This window comes from Neophocaena asiaeorientalis, unplaced genomic scaffold, assembly GCF_003031525.2.
Source record: "Neophocaena asiaeorientalis asiaeorientalis breed wild unplaced genomic scaffold, Neophocaena_asiaeorientalis_V1.1 scaffold92, whole genome shotgun sequence".
NCBI lineage: Eukaryota > Metazoa > Chordata > Mammalia > Artiodactyla > Phocoenidae > Neophocaena > Neophocaena asiaeorientalis.
The window spans coordinates 808127-832764 of NW_020174057.1; the positions used below are offsets into that span (position 1 = coordinate 808127).

Here is a 24638-nt window from a genome sequence, read left to right on the forward strand (position 1 = left end):
TGCCAAGGGCCTGGGTTCAATCCCTGGTCAGGGAACTAAGATCCTGCAAGCCATGCAACACAGCAAAAACAAGAAAAGTGAAAGATGCCCTTCATCAAGTTGAAGAGGTTCTCTTTCATTCTTACTTTGCTGAGAATTTTTAATCAGAAATAAGTGTTGGATATTGTCAAATGCTCTTTTTGCATTTATTGAGATGATCATATGGTTTCCCTATGTTAGTCTGTTAACATAGTGAATTACATTAATTTTATAATGTTAGCCCAAATTTGCATTCTTGACATAAGCCTAAGTCATATGTATTATTTTTTATACATCATTGGATTCCAATTGCTAAAATTTTGTTTAGTACTTCTGTATCTGTACTTCTGATAAATATTAGTTTGTAGTTTTCCTGTGATTTTGGTGTTAGGGTAATGCTGACCTCAAAGAATAAGTTGGGAATTATCCCCTCTTCTATTTCCTGGAAGCATTTGTTGAGAATTGGGATATTTTCTTTAAATATTTTAAAGAATTCACCAGTGTAGCCATTTCGGTTTGGCATTTTCTTTGTCAGAAATATCTGCAGAATCTGTAGTGATGTCACTTCTTTCATTCCTGATATTGGTAATTTGAGGGGGTTTTTATGTTTCTCATCAATCTAGCTAAATGTTTATCCATTTTATTGATCTCAAAGAACTAGCTTTTAATTTCACTGATTTTCTCAATTGGTTTTGTTTTCTATTGCACTGAGTTCTTCTCTAATCTTTTTTCTTTTCATTTGCTCCTTTTGGGTTTTACTTGCTATTATTTTTCTAGCTTAAGGTGGAAGCTGAAGTTATTGAGTCCTTTCCTTTTCTAATACAGGTATTTAATGATATAAATTTCCCTGTAAGTACTGCTTTAGCTGATTCCCACAAATTATAATTTGTTTTCATTTGCATTCAGTTCATTATACATTCTAATTTTTTATTTCGTCTTTTTATGTTTAAGCAATTTGTATCTTTATATTTAAAGTGGATTTCATGGATTCAGTTGGATAAAAAAGATTCACTCTCATAATAAGGGTAACGACAACTTATACTTAATGCAATTACTGATACTGCTGTTTAAATCTACTATTTTACTGTTTATTTTCTATTTGTCCCATTTATTCTTTGTTCTCCTTTCCTTTCTTCTTTCCCTTCCTTCTTTTGGATTATTTTCTATGGCTACATTTTATCATCTTTGTTGGTTTACTAGTTATAGCTTTTTCTTTTGTGGTTGCTTTGGGGTTTACAGTATACATTCCTAGCTTATAACATTCCACTTTCAGGTAGTATTATTCTGCTTCCCAGTTAGTATAAGAATCTTAAGAGTAGTATGCTTTCATTTCCCTCCCCTCACCCTTGATGATACTCTTCTCAGACATTTCACTTTACATATGTTAACCACACAATACATTGTTATTATTTTTGCTTTAAATATCTATTTAATGAAAATTTAAAATAAGAAAAAAAAGCCTTACATTTGTACACATATTTACCATTTTTGTTGCTCTTTATTCCTTTGCATAGATTTCTATCCAGTACCTTTAACATTTCCTGTAGGGCAAAAGTCTTCTTGTGATAAATTCTTTCAGCCTTTCTAGGTCTGAAAAAGTTTTATTTCATTTTCAAAAGGTATTCTCACTAGGTACAGAATCTAAGTTGAGTTTTTTATTTTCAAAAATTCAGTATTTGAAAATTATTTCAAATATTTTGGGTCTTTTTAAAATTCAGTTGTATAAATCCAATCTCTATTATGCTATCTTGGCCAGAGGCTAAAATTCAATTTCAAGTTTCCCATTTTACCATTTAAATTTTTTCGTGCTTATTTAGCTTTTAAATTCCATGACAAAAAAAAGTTTCATCTTTATGCATAAAGTCACTAAAATTATTTTATTTATCCAACCTCTTTTAATACACATTATGTGCATTTATAGAAAAAGGCAATAGGAAAATATTAACCGATTTAAATACAGCATGTAGCAAAACACACTTTTATGTCTTCTAAATCTGTTTGATAATGATATGTAAGAAAACCTGTTACAAGCCATAATGCTTTTATAACCTGTCAGGAAAAAAGATTATAGAAGCACTCCTAAAGCTTTAATACAAATGTATTCTCTGAGCCGCACTAGGACAAAGTAATCTGCTTTTATTTCTTGAAGTAATTATTAGTATGTTTACACTTATTTAATATATCCTTAAAATCTCTCATCACTTAGGGGAAAAAAGTTAGTAAGCTAGCTAGATTTCTTCTTTTTTTTTTAATAGAGTTCTTTTAGTAAATACTTTCATCTCAGAAGTCAAAATTGGGCAGGAGTGCTATATACAAGGTACATAGTTTAAATCTTTGGGACAAAAGACTATAAGAAGGTAAACAAGCCAGTGGCCCTCCTAATCTTATATCACTAAAAATGTAGATCAGAGCAGGCAGGTGTACACACCTACATATTATCAAAGAGGTGTAAATTCTTTTGACAATTAACCTTCCTGTTGTGTTTTTTTAATTTTATTTATTTTATAGTAAGGTCAATAGTATAAAATATTACACACAACACACAAAGAATTAGAGAAAGTTAATGATATAAACCACAAAATAAAATAAACCACACCTCATTTGGGAGAAAAAAAATGGCACTAATACTGTAATATTTAGTATGTAATATGAAATTTTCACTGTTTATAAGTTGAATTATATTGATTGAAATTTTACAGTATAATTTTGTATGTTATTAATTCATGAGATAATCAGCAGATATGCAGTTCTGGTTGAGTCTTATAAACCCTTAAAAGTTTTCATAAAGTGAAATTAGCTAAAAAATACTGACCAGGAGTAGAGATTTGTTAGAAGTATAATACAGTAACATAAATGCAATAGATACAATGTAATCTGTGCAATTCGAAATTCTGAAAATTTTCTTATCAAATGTACAAGTAATAAATAATAGTCATACTTGACTTCATCAAGTTAACAAAATAATTATTAATCAACCTTGTGTTTTATTAGTCAACTGCTTAGAAACCCAGAACACCAATTAAAATTACTTTCTCCATAAAAATAGAAGGTATCTCAAACTCTTTAATCATCAAACATCCAAAAAAATTTGGAAGGCAACTGTCAACCAAAAATATTATCTGTTTAAAAGAGGTTATTAAAAAACATACATAATCTATTTTTTTTTCTGCACAATTTTCTTTTCTTATGAAAAAGGGCACTTAGTGTATAGCTAAAGCTTTCAGAAAATAAAGATTCTGTTGGCTTTCCTCTTAGGCAGATGACACAGTGTACAGTTTTTAATATAAAAATATAAATATTTTTGACAGAAAAGATGAAATAGTGGTTGGTATACAATCCCATCACCTTTTTACTTGAAAAAAAATTTTCCCAGAGGCCATGAAAACAATACTGAATCTATATAGCTCTGTGTTGCCAGAAGCTTCCCAAATTACAAAACATTAAAGTATTCACTGAAATTTCAAAAGTGTGCCCGTAGTCTTTTGTTTTCTTCTCGTAGTCTTTCAATTTCCGCCACTAAACCTTCATTCACTGAGTATCTTTCCAACAAAGAGTGCATTTCATTCTAGAAAAGGGAAAAAAAAAGCTTTTAAAATTATTGCCATTTCATTTATTTGGCAAGCCGTTTTACATATTTTCAGCTATCATGTTTCTCATGTTCGATTAACTAACTGAATGTTTTTTTTAAACTTAACCACCCTTATTACTTTGTTAATATAAATGAAAGAGCACTGGTGAAATTTATATATTTGGAAAGCTTATATTTGCACATTTCGGAAGCTTTTTGCTTACTTACTGCAAAAAAAAAGCTGTGAAAAAGTAGCTATCATACTTTTTTGTCATACTATCATATCATATGTTTGTAACTATCACAGGTTACAAAGAAGGGTGACTAGTTAAAATCTATTTTACTTATTAAATTTCTAAAACTCCCTGTTTATTTCTTAGCAATTAGATATAACTAAGTAAAAATACATCACCCCTTTATGGACTTTTTAGATCCACAGCTATGCTCACTTACAATAAAATATGTCAATACATACCAATTGCATATGAAACTGTTTAATCATCTCCACTTGCAAATTCACAATATCCTTATGGCATGCTTCTCTAGGGAAGAATGTAAAATATTTATTAGAATTATAACAGTTTTACCAGCTCTAGATCATTCAAGAAAATGGCTAAACTCTTATCGTTTCACGTTACTGTTAATAATTATTATTACAATAGTAAAAATACCACTGCACCTAGTATTTATTTACTCTGTGCTAGGCACTGTTTCTTGTACTTCAGATGTAAGAACTCATTTAATCTTCACAACTAGGTGCAATTATTACCTCCATTTTACCAGTGAAGTAACTGAGTCACAAAGTAGTTATAACTTATCCAATGTCACACAACTAGTAAATGGTGGAGTAGGATATAACCCCAGACTGTCTACCTCCAGAACTCTCATTATACTACATTCCTTAATACAGAAATTATCATTAAGGAAAGACACAGGTTTATATTACAACGAAATACAGATAATGCTCTAGGTTATAATGTTTTAACTATTATCAATGTTTAAGCTATCAAAAAAAAAAAACTTCCAGCAGAATGAAAAGAGCCTATTTGGGTGTTTGTAACAGAGGTTACTCAATAAAATGCAATTAATTCATGCCTACAAAAGCCATAAAAGTGGGAATTCCCTGGCATCCCAGTGGTTAGGACTCAGCACTTTCACTGCCGTGGCCCAGGTTCAACCCCTGGTCAGGGAACTAAGATCCTGCAAGCCACACGGTGCAGCCAAAGAAAGACATAAAAGTTATGAAGTATAACAATAAAAGGAACATTCAGCCACCTGCCACACAACTTATGGGCTAGAACATTACCAAAATCATAGAAGCTTCCTGTGTGCTCCTCTCTGACTCCAACATTTACCTCTTGGGAGAAGCCTAAGAAAGAAGTCACTACGCTGCTGAATTTTGTTTGAGCAAAGAAATGTTTTAAAAAGAAATATATATATATGTATGTTTGTATGTATAACACAGAATCTGTAGTCAGTCTATTTTCGTTGTGCTTGCTTTTGAGCATTACAAAAAGGGTACCATATCCTATGTAGGCTTGAGTAGCGGACATTTAAAAAATAATCCAGTATCATGTTTTCAAGTTTCATATTCTACATATCTGTAATTCACTGATTTATACTAGTGTGTACATTCTGTCAATTTGAATTGTTTTCAAGTGTTTATTATTACAATGTTGTTATAAACAATCATGTATATGTCTTCCAACCCACATGTGCCAATTTCTGTAGACGATATATCCAAGAGTAGATATGTTGAGTTATAGGTATGATCCAGAGGTACACTGCTCAGACTTACAAAATAACAGAAATTATTTTCCAAAGTGGTAGTATCAATGGACACACTCATCATCAGTATAACAGAGCTCATCTAGCTTTACATCCACACCAAGACTTGGTGTTACCAAGCTTTTTACAATATTTTCCCATCTACTGGGTGTGAAATGGTATCCCACTGCATTTTCAGTTGTCTGATTAGTTTGTAGGGCTGAGCATCTTTCCTTATGTTCATATACCATTCCTCTTCTGTGAAATGCTTGCCTATGTCTTTAAACTATTTTTCTACTGAATGTCTTTTTTAAAAAAATTATAAGAGTTCTTTACATAATCTGATCCTTTATTGGTTATATGAGTACTGCAGATACCTTTTGTCTTTTCATTTTATTCATAGTGTCCTGGGATAAACAATTCCTATTAATATTCTCAAATTTACTAACCTAATATTAATGTAAATTTATCAATCTATTTTTATAGGTAGTGTACCCTCTTATTTTTAAGTAACTTCTCAAACCCTGAAGTCATATATTGATATAAATTCTCTTACAATGCCTAAAATGTTTCCATTTACATTTAAACTTTTACCCTGTATGGAATTGATTTTTTAAATAGCATGCAACAGGGATATATACATTTCCTCTGTCATATATCACATTTCCATATATACATAGGCATTTTTTGGGGGGGTGCCTATTTGATCCCTTTGGACAATTTGTCCACCCTGTGTTAATGATACACTTTTTTTTTTTTTTTTTTTTTTTTTTTTTTTTTTTGTGTAGCGGAGCACAGGCTCCGGACGCGCAGGCTCAGCGGCCATGGCTCACGCGGCCCAGCCGCTCCACGGCATGTGGGATCTTCCCGGACCGGGGCACGAACCCGTGTCCCCTGCATTGGCAGGCGGACTCTCAACCACTGCGCCACCAGGGAAGCCCAATGATACACTATTTTAATGATAGCCTATCTATCTGACAAACTAGTCCGCTTCAACATTATTCTTCTCCAGTGTCTTGGTTATTCCATATCTTCCTTCTTTCATATACATTTTGGAATTATCTCATCATCTTCCAAAAAACCCAGTTGGGATTTGATTGGAATTGCATTCAATCTATAGACCAAGTTAGAAGAACTGACAGCTTCATAATATCTTCCCATTTAAGTGTTAATGCTTTCTAATAAATTTTTTTTTAATGTTTTTCCACACACAGATCTTTACCATCTTTGGTTAGATTTATTCCTAAGTACCTTATTTCTTCTGTTGCAACTAAAAGATATTTTAAAAAATTTGTTTCTCTTCTGCTTTGAGTTATGACAAGAGCTGTATTAAAAAACAAACACAAACAAACAACAACAAAAAAAAGTGAAGGCATCGTAGAACCACTAAAGTAGCCAGGATTGGAGGGACCACGGTCTTGTAAAGAAGGCAAGTCTACTAGGTAACCTCCACATTTACCTCTGCTTTTCCCTCTGCGGGATGTGCTGATTCCACATTATGAGAAAAAGAGGCTGAGATGAGAGCAGTGGCCTGGAGTTTGAGACAGTCTCACTTGGTTGGGGAGTATTAGAATTCAGAACTCCCAAGGCAGCCAGCACTGCAAGGTCCAAGATTCTGGAAAGGGGGTATACCTGTAGAAAGTAAACCTGAATCTGTGCAATTTCCCCTCAAGACATCTTTGACTCCTAAGCAATGCCTGTACTGAGTTAGATGGCAGGAAAACAAACATAAAGTGGCAGCTAGGGCTTCCCTGGTGGCGCAGTGGTTGAGAGTCCACCTGCCGATGCAGGGGACACGGGTTCGTGCCCCGGTCCGGGAAGATCCCACATGCCGCGGAGCAGCTAGGCCCGTGAGCCATGGCCGCTGAGCCTGCGCATCCAGAGCCTGTGCTCCGCAACGGGAGAGGCCACAACAGTGAGAGGCCCACGTACCGCAAAAAAAAAAAAAAAAAAAAAAAAAGGCAGCTAAAGAGGAGAAAAGGATTTTGAGAGCCCTGTGATGAAGAACTGGAGGTTTAAGCTTGGGACCCACCAAGATAAAAAGGCCTGGTGAATACTCCAGACATTCAGCTCACATCTTAAAAGGGCACAGACTAAACCCTAGGAATAAAGGCAAACCAGAAATAAAATAGCCCTAAGAAAACCTAAAACCCAGGAAATGATCTGCTTGCCAGAAGAAACTTAAATCTTTTTTAAAGACAACAGAAATAAACCCACAGACTTCTGCTTAGGATGTTAGCTCCCCAGCCCTAATAATGAGAACAAGCCAGATAACCTATAAATTCATACATTTTAAATAAATTCAACTTTGAGAGTGCAAAGAAATCTAAATGAACTAAAATCCAGAAGAAGACAGACCCACAGCTGTTTTCATCCTAGACAGGGCAGCAGGGGAAGAAAGCTGCCACTGATAGGCTAAAGAGAACTAGCTGAAATTTTTATAGATTTTTAAAGGTCAAGTGAAGACTGTCAAGACAGTTTAGAATCCCAAGGAGTCCCAGCCGAAAATAAAGTCTCCATTCCCTCAACAACTTTTTGCTACAGGCCTTCACTGAGTAAAAATTAGGGGCAGAGCAGGAGGGCTGAGAGAGACAGCCCCTAGGGCACAGATGCACAGAGCCTGGTGAAGACTTAGGGCAGGGGAGGAGAACTCACAGTAACCCCTCTGAAGCACTCCAGGCCATCACAGAGAAGTCAGCCTCCAGAGGTGAGGGAGAATGGCTAGCAGAGAGCCTCTCAATAGCCCACTCTGTCCCTCCGTTGTAAGGTACAGCTGGCAACACCTACTGGAGGCTGAAGTCAGAGCAGGCGAATTTGCAGAAATCCTCTGAGCCATTCTGGGTCCTCTAAGCAGAGGCTGCCTATGGCTGACAGAGGGGCAGAAGAGCAGAGAGAGGCCCCTACCCACCCTCAATCCCCAGGTACAGGCACACAAGGCATGATTTCTTTCTAAATTTGCCCCAGAAGAACTTCTCCCTTTCTGTGTTTTCAACATTGCTTTATTCACATTATATTACAGCTGTAACCAGACAATTCTGCCATTTTGCCCTATATATGCATTCCTGAAATATCTCATATATTTTAAAAAACTGTTTATGGAAAAATAATAGGACCAGATTTTTTTAAACGTGGTATGTACATATAACGGAGTATTATTCAGCCTTAAAAAAGAAAGAAATCTTGACATGTGACGTGGATGAACCTGGAGGGCATAATGCTAAGTGAAATAAGCCAGACACAGAAGCACAAATACTGCATGATCCCATTTGTATGAGATATCTAAAACAGTCGAACTCATGGAAGCAAAGAACAGAATTGTGGGTGTCAGGGGCTGGGGAGAAGGGAAAACAGGGAGTTGCTAATCAACAAGTTTAAAATTTCAATACACAAAGTAAGTTCAAGAGGACTGCTGTTACAATATTGTGTCTATAGTTAACAATACTGTATACTGCACACTTGAAAATCCAAGAGGGTAGATCTCATGGTAAGTATTCTTACCACAATAATACTGAAAAAGCAAAAAAAAAAAAAAAAGGAAAGAAAATAACAGGATTTAAGGAGAAAGGACTTGGGCAGACCACGCAAAACCTATATAATCTTTGTAACCTGAGCACTAACAAAAACAATTAAATCCTAATAAAAATACGAGCATAGTTTAAATATTGAATAATCAAAGATTTTGCCTTAAAAAAAAGTGAGGGTCATCTGGTAAAAGGGGAAAGAAGATAGAAGAAAGGATTGGGGCTGTCAAGCATGGAGGCAAGGATAAAATGCCCAAAGATGGGGAAAAAAATCACAAAATAAGCACTTCCTAACACAAAGCACATAGCCAAGCCAAATTAAGAAGAAGGGAATAGGAAGAGATGGACATGGATAGGTGATTTGCTGCCTTTACCTGTGTTCATGTACTTTGTTCTGGTGGCTGTTACACGAACCACCAAAATTTCCTTATCATGTTGTCATTACTGCCCTATTTACAAATGAGTTAATTCACATCAAAGAAACACACATCATAGCAGCCCACACTATACCTACCCTAATTAAACTATAATGCTTTTGTGGGCAGATCATCCGTTTTTGTATCCTTAGTATCAGTACATACTAGGCACATTATAAACGTCAAAATGATTATTTTTCTTTAAAAATATATTTATTAACATTTAAAATTTTTTTTCAAAACATTTTTAACATTAAAAAGAAACATGCACCAACAAAAACTGCACATGTTCTCCAACATTCTTGCCCACGGTATTCCAAATCTGAGCAAGAGTACTAAGTAGCTAAAGGTCAGAAAAGGAAAAAAAATGCAAAAGATTCTAATAATTGAAAATAGCTTTCAAAATATATTGAGATGACAGGTAAAAGGAACCAGCATTCTAGAACATTCTTACAACGTTCAAAATTCAAAGAATGAGAGACAAGGACAGATCCAGGCAAGAACTTTTTAAAATTAAGTATTACATTCTGATGCATTCTACTTGAAAATATTCAGAATTCCTTTAAAAAATATCTTTACTACATTACTGCACAGAGCATACTTAACAGGTGATCTATAAATATTGTAAGAATCCCATTTGAGCTTACCAGAATCTGTCCATAGTTTGATGATGAACAAGATCCACAATGGCAGCCAGCCTGCTACACCATCCTGCCAAGTTATCTAATAACTGCCCTAGGGAAATGTGCCTTTTCCTAGCTGATATAAAATAAACTCAACACTTCAAGATCAACAAAACTCATATTTTCTATGGTTTTATGGACCCCAGAACTTAGGCAAAAGTAGTAACCACAAACATTACTCATAGTTACAGTTTTACACCTAATAAAAAAAGCTAGTCAAGGTCTAGATAATTTCTCAATTACCTAAAGTCATCCAATGTTTCCTGTATCATGTTCTGAATAAAACGGATTTGAACAGATGTCAATGGTGCATTTGGCCGATTATTTCCAATGGTATCAGCTATTTTTTCTGATAGTGAACTGGCAACTCCAGCAGTGACAGAAGATGCTATCTTTGGATCTAAAATTAAAAATGGACAAAATATTAATAGTCAACTTGGACTAAGAGACATCAAACACTTCTAAATATGATTTGGCAAGAGAAAACTTAAAAAACTGGTAAGAAACAGTGATCTTGTGACATTTAGAAAAGTTCACTGTCTGGAATACAAATCTTAGAAACTTTCAATGACATTATTTCTAATAAGTCATTTCTCTCTCTCTCTATCTATCTACCTACCTAAACTGCCAACTGTCTAATGTAATAACATATGACAGAGGAATTAATCTTGAAGAATCTCTGAATCATTTTCTCTTACAAAAGATGAATGTGAAAAGCCACACCACAAACTAGATAAACCAAGACTATTAGAAACAAACAGAAGGAACAGAGGAGTAAAGTAGTTCTACAGGCAAGGCCCTAGAGTTTAAGCTAATGCAATATATCCACAGAAATCTTAAAATATAGGTATCTATATAAAAGAGCTACTACTATACAAAGAGTTTTTTGTATAGGTAACTCGTATCGCTGAACCTAATATCACTTTAAATGTGATGGAGTTTTTAGGGTCTCTGCCATGAACTCTATAGACAGAACTTTAATATGGAAAAGACAAGACAATTTCAGGTACTTAATGACCCATTTTCAAAGGGTCCTATATTCCTATCTGTACCATAGTAGATCAAGACACTTACATATTGGATTGAAAATGAAATTCACACCCAAAGAGTACCAAATCAATGTGGCTGAATTTAACATTTCATACCCATTTCATCGTCTTCTAGTAAGAGAGTCACACACTAGAGAAGTGTCATAAATTTTAAACTCCTTGAACTTTTTCGTCTATGATCACTCTCTTAACTTACCCTTTTCAAGTTAAATACTGCGAGTTTTCAACTTAGCACTCAAACATCAGGAAGTTTTATGTACTTACTTGGAGTTGAGGATCCATTGACTGGAAGTTCATATATAAACTGGCCTTCAATTTCTTTTTCTGGCTTTTCAAATTTCTCAGGACTTCTTGTTTGGTTGGATGATGGAGAGGTACTTAGATTTCCAGTTTCAGCACCAGAGATCAACTTTGCAAACTTCACATTTAAAATAAACAATTAATATATAAATTCTGGTGTTATCCATATTATCCATATAATTTGTATCTACTTTTCTCTTTTTTCCAGTAAGTACGGTCAGAAAAAGGAAGAATAGAAAGGTATCTTGAAGGAGAAAAAAACGTTGCTAGGGCCAGTGGCAAAATAAATCAACTTTACTAATCAAAAACACTTTCAATGATAACATGATAAGCAAAAGCTCATTTGCTAAGAATCTGCAGTTGAGTATCATTTAAAGTGGCAATCACAGGCCAAAAAACTAAACAAATAAATCCCCAAACTCTCACGGGATAACTGGTCAGAAATATTTCAAAAATAAGTCAAAAGACTTTTTTGTACTTCTTAAATGGTATCTTTTCAATATCATTCTAAAAAATAAAAATGAAAATAGACATACTGCACAATAGACTCTATTAGATTACAGCAGAGGGTAATGATGATGAAATACCTTCTCAACACCATCAATTTGCTCTAAGACTTAGAGTAAAAGACTTGACCACCAACTTGGTGCTTTGTGCTACAATGGAAATACATTCTAAAAGAAGTCAGGTATAAAATATTCTTACACAGACAGTTAAATCAAGTATCTTGTCTTAGGAAACAAACAGTGTAAGATTACACCCGCTGTTACCTCCAACATATCCAAAGACAGATTTCAAAAGTATTCTTCAGTTTTTAACATGTGACATCAAGATTTAAGAATATTTTCTACCTAGTAAGTGCACAGCACTGTCAATACTTAGGACATATCCAGTGGCAGCTGCCTGCTTTCTAGTGATGAGATGCATTATACTTGCTAGTGATAAACACACACAGTGAGTTCAATATCATTTATAGGCAGATACCTGCTTGAAGGAGTCTTTAGATTCCTGTTTTCCCAGATACATTTTCTTAGATTCAGCTGTCAGATCATGATTTTCATTTTCTTCTTTCCCTGGAGACCCCATAAAGACATTAAGAGGACTAGAATGCAACACTGAAGTGCTTGAAGGTACTGGATTTTTTCTTGGAGGAAACACTGAGTTCAACTGTGGTAGAAAGTCAAGGCCTGAAAAAGAGGAGAAAAAAACTAGCACTTATATGGGATGTTCCCCAATCTTGGATATTTAAGAAAAGCACTTAACACAATAGACATGTTAATACGGTAGAAAGACATGGGATTTCGATTCAGAAGACAGGTTCACTTATCAGCTCTACCCCTTAGTTCATTTGAGTTTTTGGGTAAAAGTCGTAAAACTCTCTGTGACTGTTAAGTGATCTGTAAATGTGAATGATGATATCCACCTCCCTGAGCGGTGAGGCTTAAAAGAGATATTGTATGTGAAGATACATTGAAAACTGCAAAATACAATGAATGTTTTAGTAAATAAAAGTTTTTGACAAAATTGTTAATTTGTATATCTCTGTGGTATATCTTGGTAGGTAGCCTCTAAGATGGTTCCTCATGATCTCCGCCTCCTACCACGGATCCAGGGCCTCGTGTAATCACCTCCCTTGGAATGTGGGTTGGACCTAGGAACTTGCTTCTAACGAAGAGTATATAGCAAGAGTGGCAGATCTCACTTCCAAGATTAAGTTACAAACACACTGTGGCTTCCATCTTGAGTGCCCTCTCACTTTCTCACACCAGCCCTGAGAGAAGCCAGCTGCCGTGTTGTCAGCTGCCCTGTGGAGAGGCCCACGTAGGTAGGAACTGATATCTTCCGCCAATAGCCACATGAATGAGTTTGGAAGCAGATCCTTGCCCAGTCAAGCCTTGAGATGACTGCAGCCCTGCTGATACCCTAATTAAAACATCATGAGACATCTGAGGCCAAAGGTACCCAACTAAGCCATGCTTGGATTCTTCACCCACAATTATGAGATGGTAAGTGTTCTTTTAAGCTTCAAAATATTGGGGTAATTTGTTTGTTACACAGCAGTAGATAACACAAAATCACTTTTAACTTTGATAAAAATACTTCTCAACAGTTCTTACCATCTCCTTTGCCTACGGACTCATCACTTCCTTTGTTAACTACAGCATCTATAATAAAATTAGAAAATAAAATTTAAAAAATAGTGAAAAAGAAGCCATAGCAATTTAGGCTTCCTATTCGTTCCCCAAAGAGTTCAGGGACTGATAGTTTTAAGAAGAAAAATCTGAGTGAAGGTAAAGCTAGTATTCATATAAACTTCCCTTTTCATTCTTTCAGCTTCAGGCATAGCAGCAAAGATAGTTCTATGTATAGAGTCATTTAATGAGGCAGCAAGGTATACTAGAAAAAGCACTGGAGTAGGCTCCAGAGACCTGTAATCCAGTTCTGCTTATACCACTGAATAGCCCTGTCACCTTGGACAAGACTTTAATATAATTATGCTTCAGTTTCTGTACCTATATAACGGGGACAAAGCCCTGACCATTTCACAAGACTGTTTTGAGGATCAATTGAAATAATGTAAAAATATTTTGTAAGCAACACAATGTTATTAAAAATATAAGGTTTCATTAAAATTTTTTCAATGGTAGAACATTTTTAAGAATATTTCAATACTGTAATATTATTCATTTACCAAATAATAACCAAAAATTGCTTAACTCCATTTTAACAGATTAATAGAAAAATGGGCAAAGGTCATTAAAAAATTCACCAGAAATTCACATGGCCAATAAACTGATTATCATACATGATTATCATATTAGTAGGACTATCATCCATCTCTCCATCCATTCATCTAGCTGCATGTGTGTATTATACCTAGTAATTGCACAACACAGACACTTTTATATAAGTTACTCATTTTTTCCTAACAAAAGCAGAGGTACTCTTATTTAAAACATGAAGAAATTGAAGCACAAACAGATTAAGACTTTTACCTAAGTAGTGTTGAATCTTTGAGATTAAAACACAAATCTCTTGACAGTGAAAACCAGTACTATATTTAGTATCCATGTCTTTTTCTTATCAATAATATCAAACTCTAATAAACGAAGGGCCTATGGCTCAAATTCTAATCATATCTTTTTAAACAGCAAAAGCAATTAAAAAGGAATTTATAGCCTTTATTACTTTCAAAAACCATTAAAAAGGATTTCATTTATAACTCAAACACTTTCAAAAAGCCCCTTCAATTAAAAAATTACTCCAGCAGTTCTCATAAACAAAGCTCCACAATTGGGTACTAAACTCCAAAACCTTTCTCAACTCCAGCCCAAGCCACTTTTACCTCCTTTGCCCACATCTCTCCTCTCTTTACCCCTCAACTAGGTAGTATGACCTCTCTTCATCCTGAAAGGAATCCTTCCTCTTTTATTAGATGGAAGATAGCAATTTGACCGGGCAATTCAAGGAGTCATTTTCAAGCTGGGGTAAGGCAGAAGACACTCAATGATTCTGTACCACTACATATATATTTATTCTTTCTGCTTATGAAATTAGTTGAAGAAAATTTTGAAACCAGACAATTTTAAAGTAAAAAGTTAAATTTTATAAGATCATGAGTGGATGTTATCATTCATTTAAACACCCTGCTACTGATGACATTTAGATTCACTCCTGTTTTTCAATACTATAAATAAACAGTAAACACACAAATCTCTGTGGGCTTCTCTGAATATTTTCTTAGGTAAATTTATAGAAATGGAATTAACAGGACAAAAAGAATGAATATTTAAGTCTGCCAAATCGTCTTCTAGAAATTAACCCATACTGTTAACAATACTGCTTTAGTAGTGAGACTATCCCAGTAAAGAAAACAGTATGAACATTAGCACCAAAAGAGCACAGCCAAACCATATGCCTAGTTCATATAGAGTGAACGACGATATATGTTTCCGTTTAACAAACTGGCAAAGGTTTTTTTTTTGCTTTTTTGGCTTTTTTCTTTTTAATGGCAACGTCTACTAGCAATGGGGAGTGTGTGTGTGTGTGTGTGTGTGTGTGTGTGTGTGTGTGTGTGTGTGTGTGTATGTGACTTTCATACATAGTTAGTGTAAAAGATGAGGCAATCTAACCCCCAGCCATATTTCTCCATGAAAACATTTCATACCAGTTAAATACTAATAATCAAAGAAACAAACAAATTTTTTTATGCTAGGAAGGTATTTTTTGCCTATCAAAATATCCAAGATTTGGGGAAGATTTATTTAGAAGTAGATACAAGTAAAAGATTGCCTATGGAGGCAAAACTTCCTTTAAGAAACTTCTGTGGAAATTAAAATGCTAACTTGAGAGCTATTTGCTTGGTTCCCATGTGAAAATTACTAGCATATATTTTGGAATGATAACATTTGAAATATCTGGGCAAAGGGAAATATACCATCTCAGGGATTGAGAAAATTAGCAACTGTCATGAATAGAGTGAGACTGAAGCTATTATCCACATCTTTTAGCCAGAATAAAAATGTCATGACGACCCAAGCAAGAGGACATGATCCTCTGATCTGAACAGACTTACCATCTCTGATAGGTGAGAACATGTCACCTAAACTACTTTTTCCAGTATCATCAAAGCTGGAGAAATCCTGGGTTTTCCCACTCTCTGTTTCCTTAGATAAAATATCTGTGTTTATGCTTCGAGGCAGACCTTATAGAAATTGGATATAAAAATAAACATTTTTATTATTTCTCATAATAAATTTATCATGAGAAGCTAGGCTCTAAAAATGAATGCCTTACCTATATCATTGGTAACACTACAACTGTGGGCATCAGGAAGAGAAAGCAGAATATAACAATAGCTCAGTTAAACATCCTTTTCATGGAATGAAGGGCTCCTCAAAAGCAAATAACTTATTTGCTCATATAACACCACTTTTTAAATCTACTTTGATAGAACTTTTCTAAATAATTCATGTACTTTTCTTAAACAACTTATTTTTGTTAGTGACAGTTAGTGACTGACTCACTGTTAGGATCATCTACCAGTGATTAAAAAAAAAAGTCTCTAAGGCATATAGTACAAGCAACGTTAGTTCCTTTCCCCAGCTTGCAGTGAATGGGTCTCTTTTTTCCCCTTTTTATTTTTTTCTTCACTAACAGTGGGAACCGAACACTGCTCTCAGCGTTACTGACCTTAAATGACTTCATTAACCTTGGGATAGTTTACTGAGAGGACGGAAACCAGAATACCAAACTCATAAAGAATAGTACAGTAGACAACAATAAAGAGGCATGCAGTTTACTTCCTCTCTCAGTATATATTGCATGACTTTAGGGCAAGGACATTATAATAGGAACTCTGCAGGCTCCGTAACTTCTTGCTCATTTTTGGGTCAAGGACTGAGTTCTAGAGATTCAAGAACTTTGATGAAATCTTGGCATTTGAATCGGTAGCATATTACTGTCTTTCATTTTTAAAACTGTTTTATTTGCCATCTTGGTCCCAAATGAAAACTGAAAAGCCTGGGATAAAAACAAAGATTAGCTTTGTTCACAATATTCAAAAATGTCCAAGCCTGGCTAATGAAATAAACCTAATAACCTCACAAAAGTTATGACCAAACATTTGTACATCACTGTCATTGAAGGGTGTTTACACCAAGAGTGTAATCGGTTATAAAGAAGAAATTTCTCTCCCTTTTCTAGGTCCTCAACATGTTTGATGCATAACTCTAGTCTCTGGAACTTTATGAAGTAGAAGCTTGGTATCATTTGAAAATAGTGCTAAAGCCTTATTTTTCTCTTCTTAAATGGCTGTTTCCTACTGAAAATCAGCACTAGCAACAAGTCTGCAGACAGCGGTTCTTTTTTAAAAATATATTTATTTTTTTTTGGCTGTGTTGGGTCTTCAAGGCTGTGCGCGGGCTTTCTCTAGTTGTGGCGAGTGGGGGCTACTCTTCGTTGCGGTGCGCAGGCTGCTCATTGCAGTGGCTTCTCTTGTTGCGGAGCATGGGCTCTAGGCGCACAGGCTTCAGTAGTTGTGGTATGCAGGCTCAGTAGTTGTGGCTCGCGGGCTCTAGAGTGCAGGCTCAGTAGCTGTGGCACACCAGCTTAGTTGCTTCGGGACACGTGGGATTTTCCCGAACCAAGGATGGAACCCATGTCCCCTGCATTGGCAGGCGGATTCTTAACCATGGCACCATCAGGGAAGTACCTGCAGAGGTTCTTTTCAATAACTAAATTAGGACACCTTCAGTAGAAGCCATACGAACTTATTTCAAATTTTAAATTTATTTTACACCATGCTTAAAGTAATAGCAATAATGATGATCATAACGACAATATTAGCAACACTATAATTTACTGAGTGCCTACATGTGCTATGCCCTTTTGATATTTTCTCCGATTTTCACAATAACCCCAAATGTTAAATATTATCTATGGAAGAGAAAAATGAGAAAAAAGCATGGTTAAGAAAACTGCCTACTAATAAGAACCTGCTGTATAGCACAGGGAACTCCACTTTGCTGTACAGCAGAAACTAACGCAACATTGTAAAACAACTATACCCCAATAAAAAAAATATATATAAAAAAGAAAACTGCCTAAAGTCATCCAGGCAGGAAGGTGATAGATCTGAGACTGAAGTCTAACATACTCTCAATGTTTCACAGGGGGGAAAATGTACATGTGTGTCAGTTGAGAGAGAGAAAATGATGCAGCAAATGTGGTAAAATTTATAAAATGATGAATCTGCTAAAGGATATACTAGAACTCAAGAGTTCTTTGTATTATTATTGAAACTTTTCTGTGAGTTTGCAATTATTTCAAAATAAAATCAATAAACCGAAATTTGTCTTTGTGGGTGCACAGTAAGCACGCATTTTGCCAGAAACTGCTAATCAGCCAAGAATTATCATTAATTGGTGGCCCTGCAGACCCAAGTCTTCCATATCTAATTAATGCTGCCATTGTTACACATAAACTTCCTTATTAAAAACTAAATGAAAGACATTGAGACTTCAGAAAGTTTACAATAAATGAGAGAATCTTTATTTTAATTTTTGAAAATTATGAATAAAATAAATAATAATTTTTTAAACTAACACCAACTTTCATAACATAGTTAATTCAACATCTTGGCAAACATTATTTCTTCTTTTAAACAGACAGCAATAGTATTAGTTTCTAGGAGTTCTTAAATAAGGACCTTATTATTTTTCTACATAATATATAATGATTTTTATGTAAGGATGATACAGATATTCAAAGATAATTTATAGTGAATATACTTATTATATTTTTAAAAAAATTCTACACTACCAAGACTAACAAATTAAAGTTTTGCTTATACTTGGGAATAGTAAACTCATACTGAAAAGGCACCAACAAATATTTGTGCTCAATTTAAGTACTTGTCCTGAAAATTCAAAAAGACATGAGTACATTCATTTCTGGTAAGAATACTTTAGAGACATACTGGTATATCATGCAGACTTTTAAAAATATGTTGAAAGTTGACAGTATAGCATAACTTCTTAAAATAAAAACAAAAAGGCTTTCAGGAATTTAGGGAATTACCATCTTTATTGTAGGCAAAGAATATCTTCTACAATAAGTATGGGGAAGCTTATCACCATATTATACCTTCACAAAGTCTAAATGAACTCTTCTTTAAGAACTGTTTCATCAATACGATTATCAGAGTAGAAGAAATTCCTTAAAAATTTCAACATTTTCATTTACTTTTATTTAACAAATGACTAATTTACGGCTTAATATGTGCGAGGTACTATTCAGTACTTAAATATATTCATTTCATCACCTGACTTACTTTCCAGTCTGAAAAATGAAGTATAGGGGCCATTAATAGCTTTTTTTTTTTTTAACTGAGATCAAATCATAATGAAAGCATCAAAGTTTCATATTATCTACTGATTAATCTAAAAGCACAATGAAAAGTCATCTAGTCTGTAGCGGTACTTCTGAGAGGGCATTATTCTGTTTTTAAAATATCCTACAACGGAAGTTCAGCTAAACAGAGTAAGTGAAGTACCTTTCATTAACCTTTTAAACATTTATAGCTAAAGTTAAATTTTTCACTTTTTCAATTTTCACTATCTACTAATAATTTTACCTAAATACTCAAGTGAATTTAAGTTCTAGGTTCTTAAAGAAAGTGATAATGATATCCATTTGGGGAGGAGACAGGATGGGAACTCCAAATACTAGATATAAACAACACTTACCTGCTTTGTCTTGAAGAGCAACTGTTCCTTTCCCCACAACTGCTGTCGTGGGCTGTGGCAGAACTGTGGCAACGGAAGTGGTAGCTGCTTCTCTGACAACTCCAGAATTCTGGACTCCTCCACCAGCAGTGCTCACGTTAACAGGACGTTTGTTCACAGCTGTGGGCTTATTTGAACAGCCTTTATTTAAACCTGACTGAAATGGAACGGAATATTTAAAAGATCAGGTTTCTAATGCTCCACACGAGACATTAATATTTCATAAATTCCCTATTAGTTTAAAAAATATTGTTTTTCCCTTAGAAATCTTAAGCTTGCTGGTGGATGTGAGAGTTTCCCTCTGAACCATAAAAACCTTTTAATATTTTTGAAGAGAGAGAAATGTGAAAAGTGCAAAAAAAGTTTTAAAACTAAGTATCAAATGGATTTGTACTAAAATTATTTACAATGCTTTGATATAAAAATTATTATGAAGCAAAACTACACCGTGTTTAATTGACAACATATGATTTCTATATTCAGAACTAGATTTATTTAGTAAAATCAAAAATGCTGAAAAGAAAGAAAATATCTTACCTTAGAAAGGACAGTGGAGTACTGAAATGCTATACATTGCACAGATGTCTTATGTGCGCTGATGGTTTTAACGGGTGATTTCAACATCCTTAAATCATATTGATATATTTTCCCACGGGAAGATCCAATAGCCAAAGTGGCTCCATCAGGCATGAAATCTACTGCAGTTAGAGGAGCGTCAGCCACTAAAGTTTTCACTAGCCTTTGGAAAGGAGAGCAAAGTATATGTAGATATGTGAATGTATATATATAAGCTTATACGACATATAAACAACTGTAAACCAAAACCAAAGTTACTTAGATTTCAGCAAAGTTACTTGGAATACGCATCTCAAATGTTTGTTTAAAGCAGAAATGCAGAATTAGACCTGGAGACATTTCTACTACAATGGCATGTAAAGGAACTGCTAAGCACTCCAACCTATTTTTCTATTCACTTCCAATAGATACAATACATTCTATATCTTCTAGAAACAGGACCTATTTCTTTGAGTAATTCTTATTTTGGCAGTGAACGTGATAGAATTCCTGCATGTTACCCCACAAATAAGGGCTCTATAGCCTCAGGGTTAAGGAGGCTCTAAGTATCCCCTTTCCATTTAGTGACCTGCTTAGGCCTCAAGAGGATTATGACCTTTGACAAGGAAGCAGCTGCTACTTTGCTCTTGGTTATGCATCTCTTGACCCAAAAGCTAAAAGGATTCACGAGGTTTAATCCTCCCAGAAGCTAATACAGAAGTATGGATACTGATCTGCTGAAGCTGAACTCCTTGCTGGAGTGTCAGGTATACGAGAGGAATGGTTTACTGTTAGGGTTCTCAGTAAATTAGTTCAAAAAGAAAAGAATAAAAAAAAAAAAAAGAAGAGTAAAATAAGTAACAGTAAACTTTAAAAAGGGGCTCACAGTAGGTCCTTCCCTAGCAGTAACATTATAATAATGCCACTTCCTTTCACATGATCATTAGATATTGTTAGGTGTCTTGAATACACCTCTTGCAGTCTTTTTTTTGTTTTTTAAGCTAACCAAGCACACTTATAACTGTCAGAAGAACAAGAAGGCATAACAGACCTAGGTACTTAGAGAATTATGTACCCTTTAGCTCTATATCAGTGGTTCTCAACTGGGGGTAATTTTACTACTTTTAATTTGGGGAGTACTACTGACATCTAGTAAGTAGAGGCCAGGGATGCTGCTGAATATCCTACAATGCTCAGGACAGCTCCCCACAACCAAGAATTATCCAGCCCAAAATGTCAACAGTTTAGAAACCCTGCTCTAGATAATGAATTAATTTTAAAGCAAATTAATCATATTGCTTTAAAAATATACAAATTTAGTTGTATTCTGAAAAAGAGTGATATGCATGCATGCTAAAATAAAGATGTGAAATCATTAACATGCTACCCCTCAACATTCATCATCCAGAAGTACTCTAAAGCAGGGGTCCCCAACCCCCAGGCCACGGACGGGCTCGGGTCCGCGGCCCGCGCTGCACACAGTAGGAAGTGAGCGGACTGAGGGCGAGTGAGCAAAGCTTCATCTGCTGCTCTGCACTCGCATTATGGCCTAAGCCATCTCCCCAACCCCCACCCCATCCCACCCCGTCCACAAAACCGGTCCCTGGCGCCAAGAAGGTTGGGGACCGCTGCTCTAAAGAACACCCACATCTCATCTAGTTTTTTCTGCATGGGAAAAAAAAGAAAATTCTACCTTATTAGATAACAAATACACAAACTTTACATCTTCTAACATTAATCAGAGGTCTATACAAATCACAAATATGGCTGCTAATGAAAGAATTATTTGTTACTAAATTAAGAAATGAGCATGTTATACTTACTTCTTACTTGAAGTGTCATAGAGAATGATTCTTTTATCCAAGCCTATAGTTACAAATAGCAATTCATTGACAGGAGAAAAACAGATGCCTGAACCTGGAGCTTTATGTGTACTGTCAAAGTTATGGTATGGACTCTGACTATTCACATCCCAGAGAGTTACTATTCCATTATCCGAAACACTGCCCAGTAGCGACTTCTTAAACAAGGAATACTTCAAGCGCCGAACAGACTATGAAAATAAAAATAAATTTTACGGAATTGTAAGCATACATAAGAACATTTTATATAAAGTATAAATATGGCCAACCACATTATTCACAAGGGATTTAGAATTTCTCTGGTTTATCGCATAACAGGTTTCAATCATGACAACCATAAAATCATTTAGCGGGCTATAAGATGACCCTAAAACATCTTAATTCTAGTAACTGAATATTTGTCACGATTCTATTATGTTGGAGTAGAGTTACCTCAGTCACCTCTTTTTCAGAAGAAAAATACAATATATTGAGGTAAACTACATTAATTCAACAGGATTAGAACATTCCACCTAAATAAAAGGCCCAGTCACAGTCAAATCATGAATAAGTATAAGGGAACGCTGGTAGAGAATAAGCAGTAGTATTTTACATTTGTTTTCAGTATATATTTTTGATATCTGGATATGCCTGAAACTGATGTGCTGGCAATTCAACACTTGAAGCACAATAAAAAATTAAAACACAAAGGGGAATTGGCAACACTCTAGACTGGGGATGGACTATATACCCATTCTTTCAAAAGCTTTGGCCTGAGGGCAACGCTAGCCTTTCTCTAAAACACTCATCTCTAGAGGCAGTGGAGACATTCTTTCTAGTTTCTGCTGGACAAGAATATACAAAGATCCAGTTTGAGTAAACAGGTCGTAGATTAAAACTGGATGAATTTTATCTACTTTTACTAAAATGTTGCTTTCAAACTTGACTGATATTATCATTTATCGTGCTGAGAATTAAGTATTTTACATTTAAGCTATTTTTCCCCCCCCACAGAAATAGCAATGTAAGTATAGAAATGAATATTAAGTAGAATCCACAAGAGTGGGAAACTAGCTATGAGACACCTTCAAACAGTTTAGTTACAGTCCGGAGTCAAGCAATGAATCATGTTCTAGATGGCAGGTATCAACTACACATATAGGTCCCAGATAAAACTGCCACAGAACAAAAGTCAAACCTGAGGGCTTTTTGTTTGTTCTATCTAATCTATCGCACTCCAAAAAGATTTAAAACCACTAGCTTTTATATATTAAAAAACTCATATTCTACTTCTAAGATGTTTCAAAATAGTAAGTGTTAGCCCTCAACAACAAAAAAATATTTAGGAATAACATAACACAAATTCTGTCTAAGGAAATGAGTATTTGTAACCCGACACCTCAGGTAAGATAATCACTACGGTCAACCATGAAATTGGGCTCCTCATTTTCACATGGCTAAAGTACAAACAAAATTTTGGTTTATATTTTCCATTTTTGTTGAGGAAAAGCATATCCATTTGAATAGACAAATCTTTCCTCTGGTCTACACTCAAGAAAAAATAAACTACATGGACCTTGACTATATAAAAGATATAGAGCCTTAGTGAATTATAATGTTTGCAGAGTCATATATCAACCTACCTAAACATAAGCAAAATATTAATTTGTAAAAGACTTCTGTAGCATTTTAAGAGTTCATATAGTTATAGCCCTTCACATAATCTAAATTTGGATAAAATGCACAAGCAGAACATTAAAAACAAAACATCACCATAAAATCATAGACCTTCTAGATACCCCAAGTTCATAAAGTTCAACCTCTTAGGCACAGTAGTAATTTGCTAAAACATCCTTAAAATACGGGCCATCCAGAATCTGCTTGAATACAGCAGGGAACAAGGAGCTTACCGTTTTATATACAGTAGTCCCTACCTTGTCCACAACTTCACTTTCCATGGTTTCAGGTACGTACCGTGGTCAACCACAGTCCAAAAATATTAAATGGAAAATTCCAGCAATAAACAATTCAAAAATATTAAATTGAGCACTAAGTAGCATGATGAAACCTTACTCCAGTCTGCCAGGATGTGAATCATCCCTTTGTCCAGGGTATCCTGCCCATTAGTCACTTAGTAGGCATCTCAGCTGTCAAATCAACTATCAAGGTATTGCAGTGCTTGTGTTCAAGTAACCTTAATAATGGCTCCAAAGTGCAACACTAATGATATTGGCGATTCAGATATGCCAAAGAGAAGCTGGGTGCAGTGCTTCCATTAAGTGAAAAGGTAAAAGTTCTCAACTTAATCATAATAAGAAAAGAAAAAAAACTATGGTAAGAATGAATCTTCTAACCGTGAAATTATGAGGAAGGATAAAGAAATTAATGCTAGTTTTGCTGCACACCTCAAACTGTGAGTTATAGCCACAGTGTGTGATAAATGCTTAGTTAGGATGGAAATGGCGTTAAATTTGTAGAGTAAGATATTTTGAGAGAGAGAGAGACCACATTCACTAAACTTTTATTACAGTATATTGTTATAATTGTTCTATTTTATTATTGTTGTTAATCTCTTACTGTGCCTAATTCATAAATTAAATTTTATTATAGGTATGCATGTGTAGAAAAGCAC

The 24638-nt window shown here is 34.9% G+C and overlaps 1 protein-coding gene across 2 annotated transcripts in view; it reads right to left on the reverse strand.

Moving 5' to 3' along the window:
* Nucleotides 1-1876: 1876 nt before the first annotated feature.
* The window catches only part of NEDD1 (NEDD1 gamma-tubulin ring complex targeting factor), a 44969-nt gene continuing 22207 nt past the window's right edge, over nucleotides 1877-24638 (reverse strand). For both annotated transcript variants that reach the window (XM_024754402.1, XM_024754403.1), the window contains exons 6-15: nucleotides 21989-22218; nucleotides 20148-20349; nucleotides 19572-19767; nucleotides 15899-16027; nucleotides 13440-13487; nucleotides 12307-12509; nucleotides 11287-11440; nucleotides 10217-10373; nucleotides 4062-4128; nucleotides 1877-3583 (exon numbers count right to left, since the gene is read on the reverse strand). In XM_024754402.1, the coding sequence (XP_024610170.1) occupies nucleotides 3479-3583; nucleotides 4062-4128; nucleotides 10217-10373; nucleotides 11287-11440; nucleotides 12307-12509; nucleotides 13440-13487; nucleotides 15899-16027; nucleotides 19572-19767; nucleotides 20148-20349; nucleotides 21989-22218 (1491 nt within the window). In that variant the 3' untranslated portion in view covers nucleotides 1877-3478. The remainder of the gene's footprint in view (nucleotides 3584-4061; nucleotides 4129-10216; nucleotides 10374-11286; nucleotides 11441-12306; nucleotides 12510-13439; nucleotides 13488-15898; nucleotides 16028-19571; nucleotides 19768-20147; nucleotides 20350-21988; nucleotides 22219-24638) is intronic.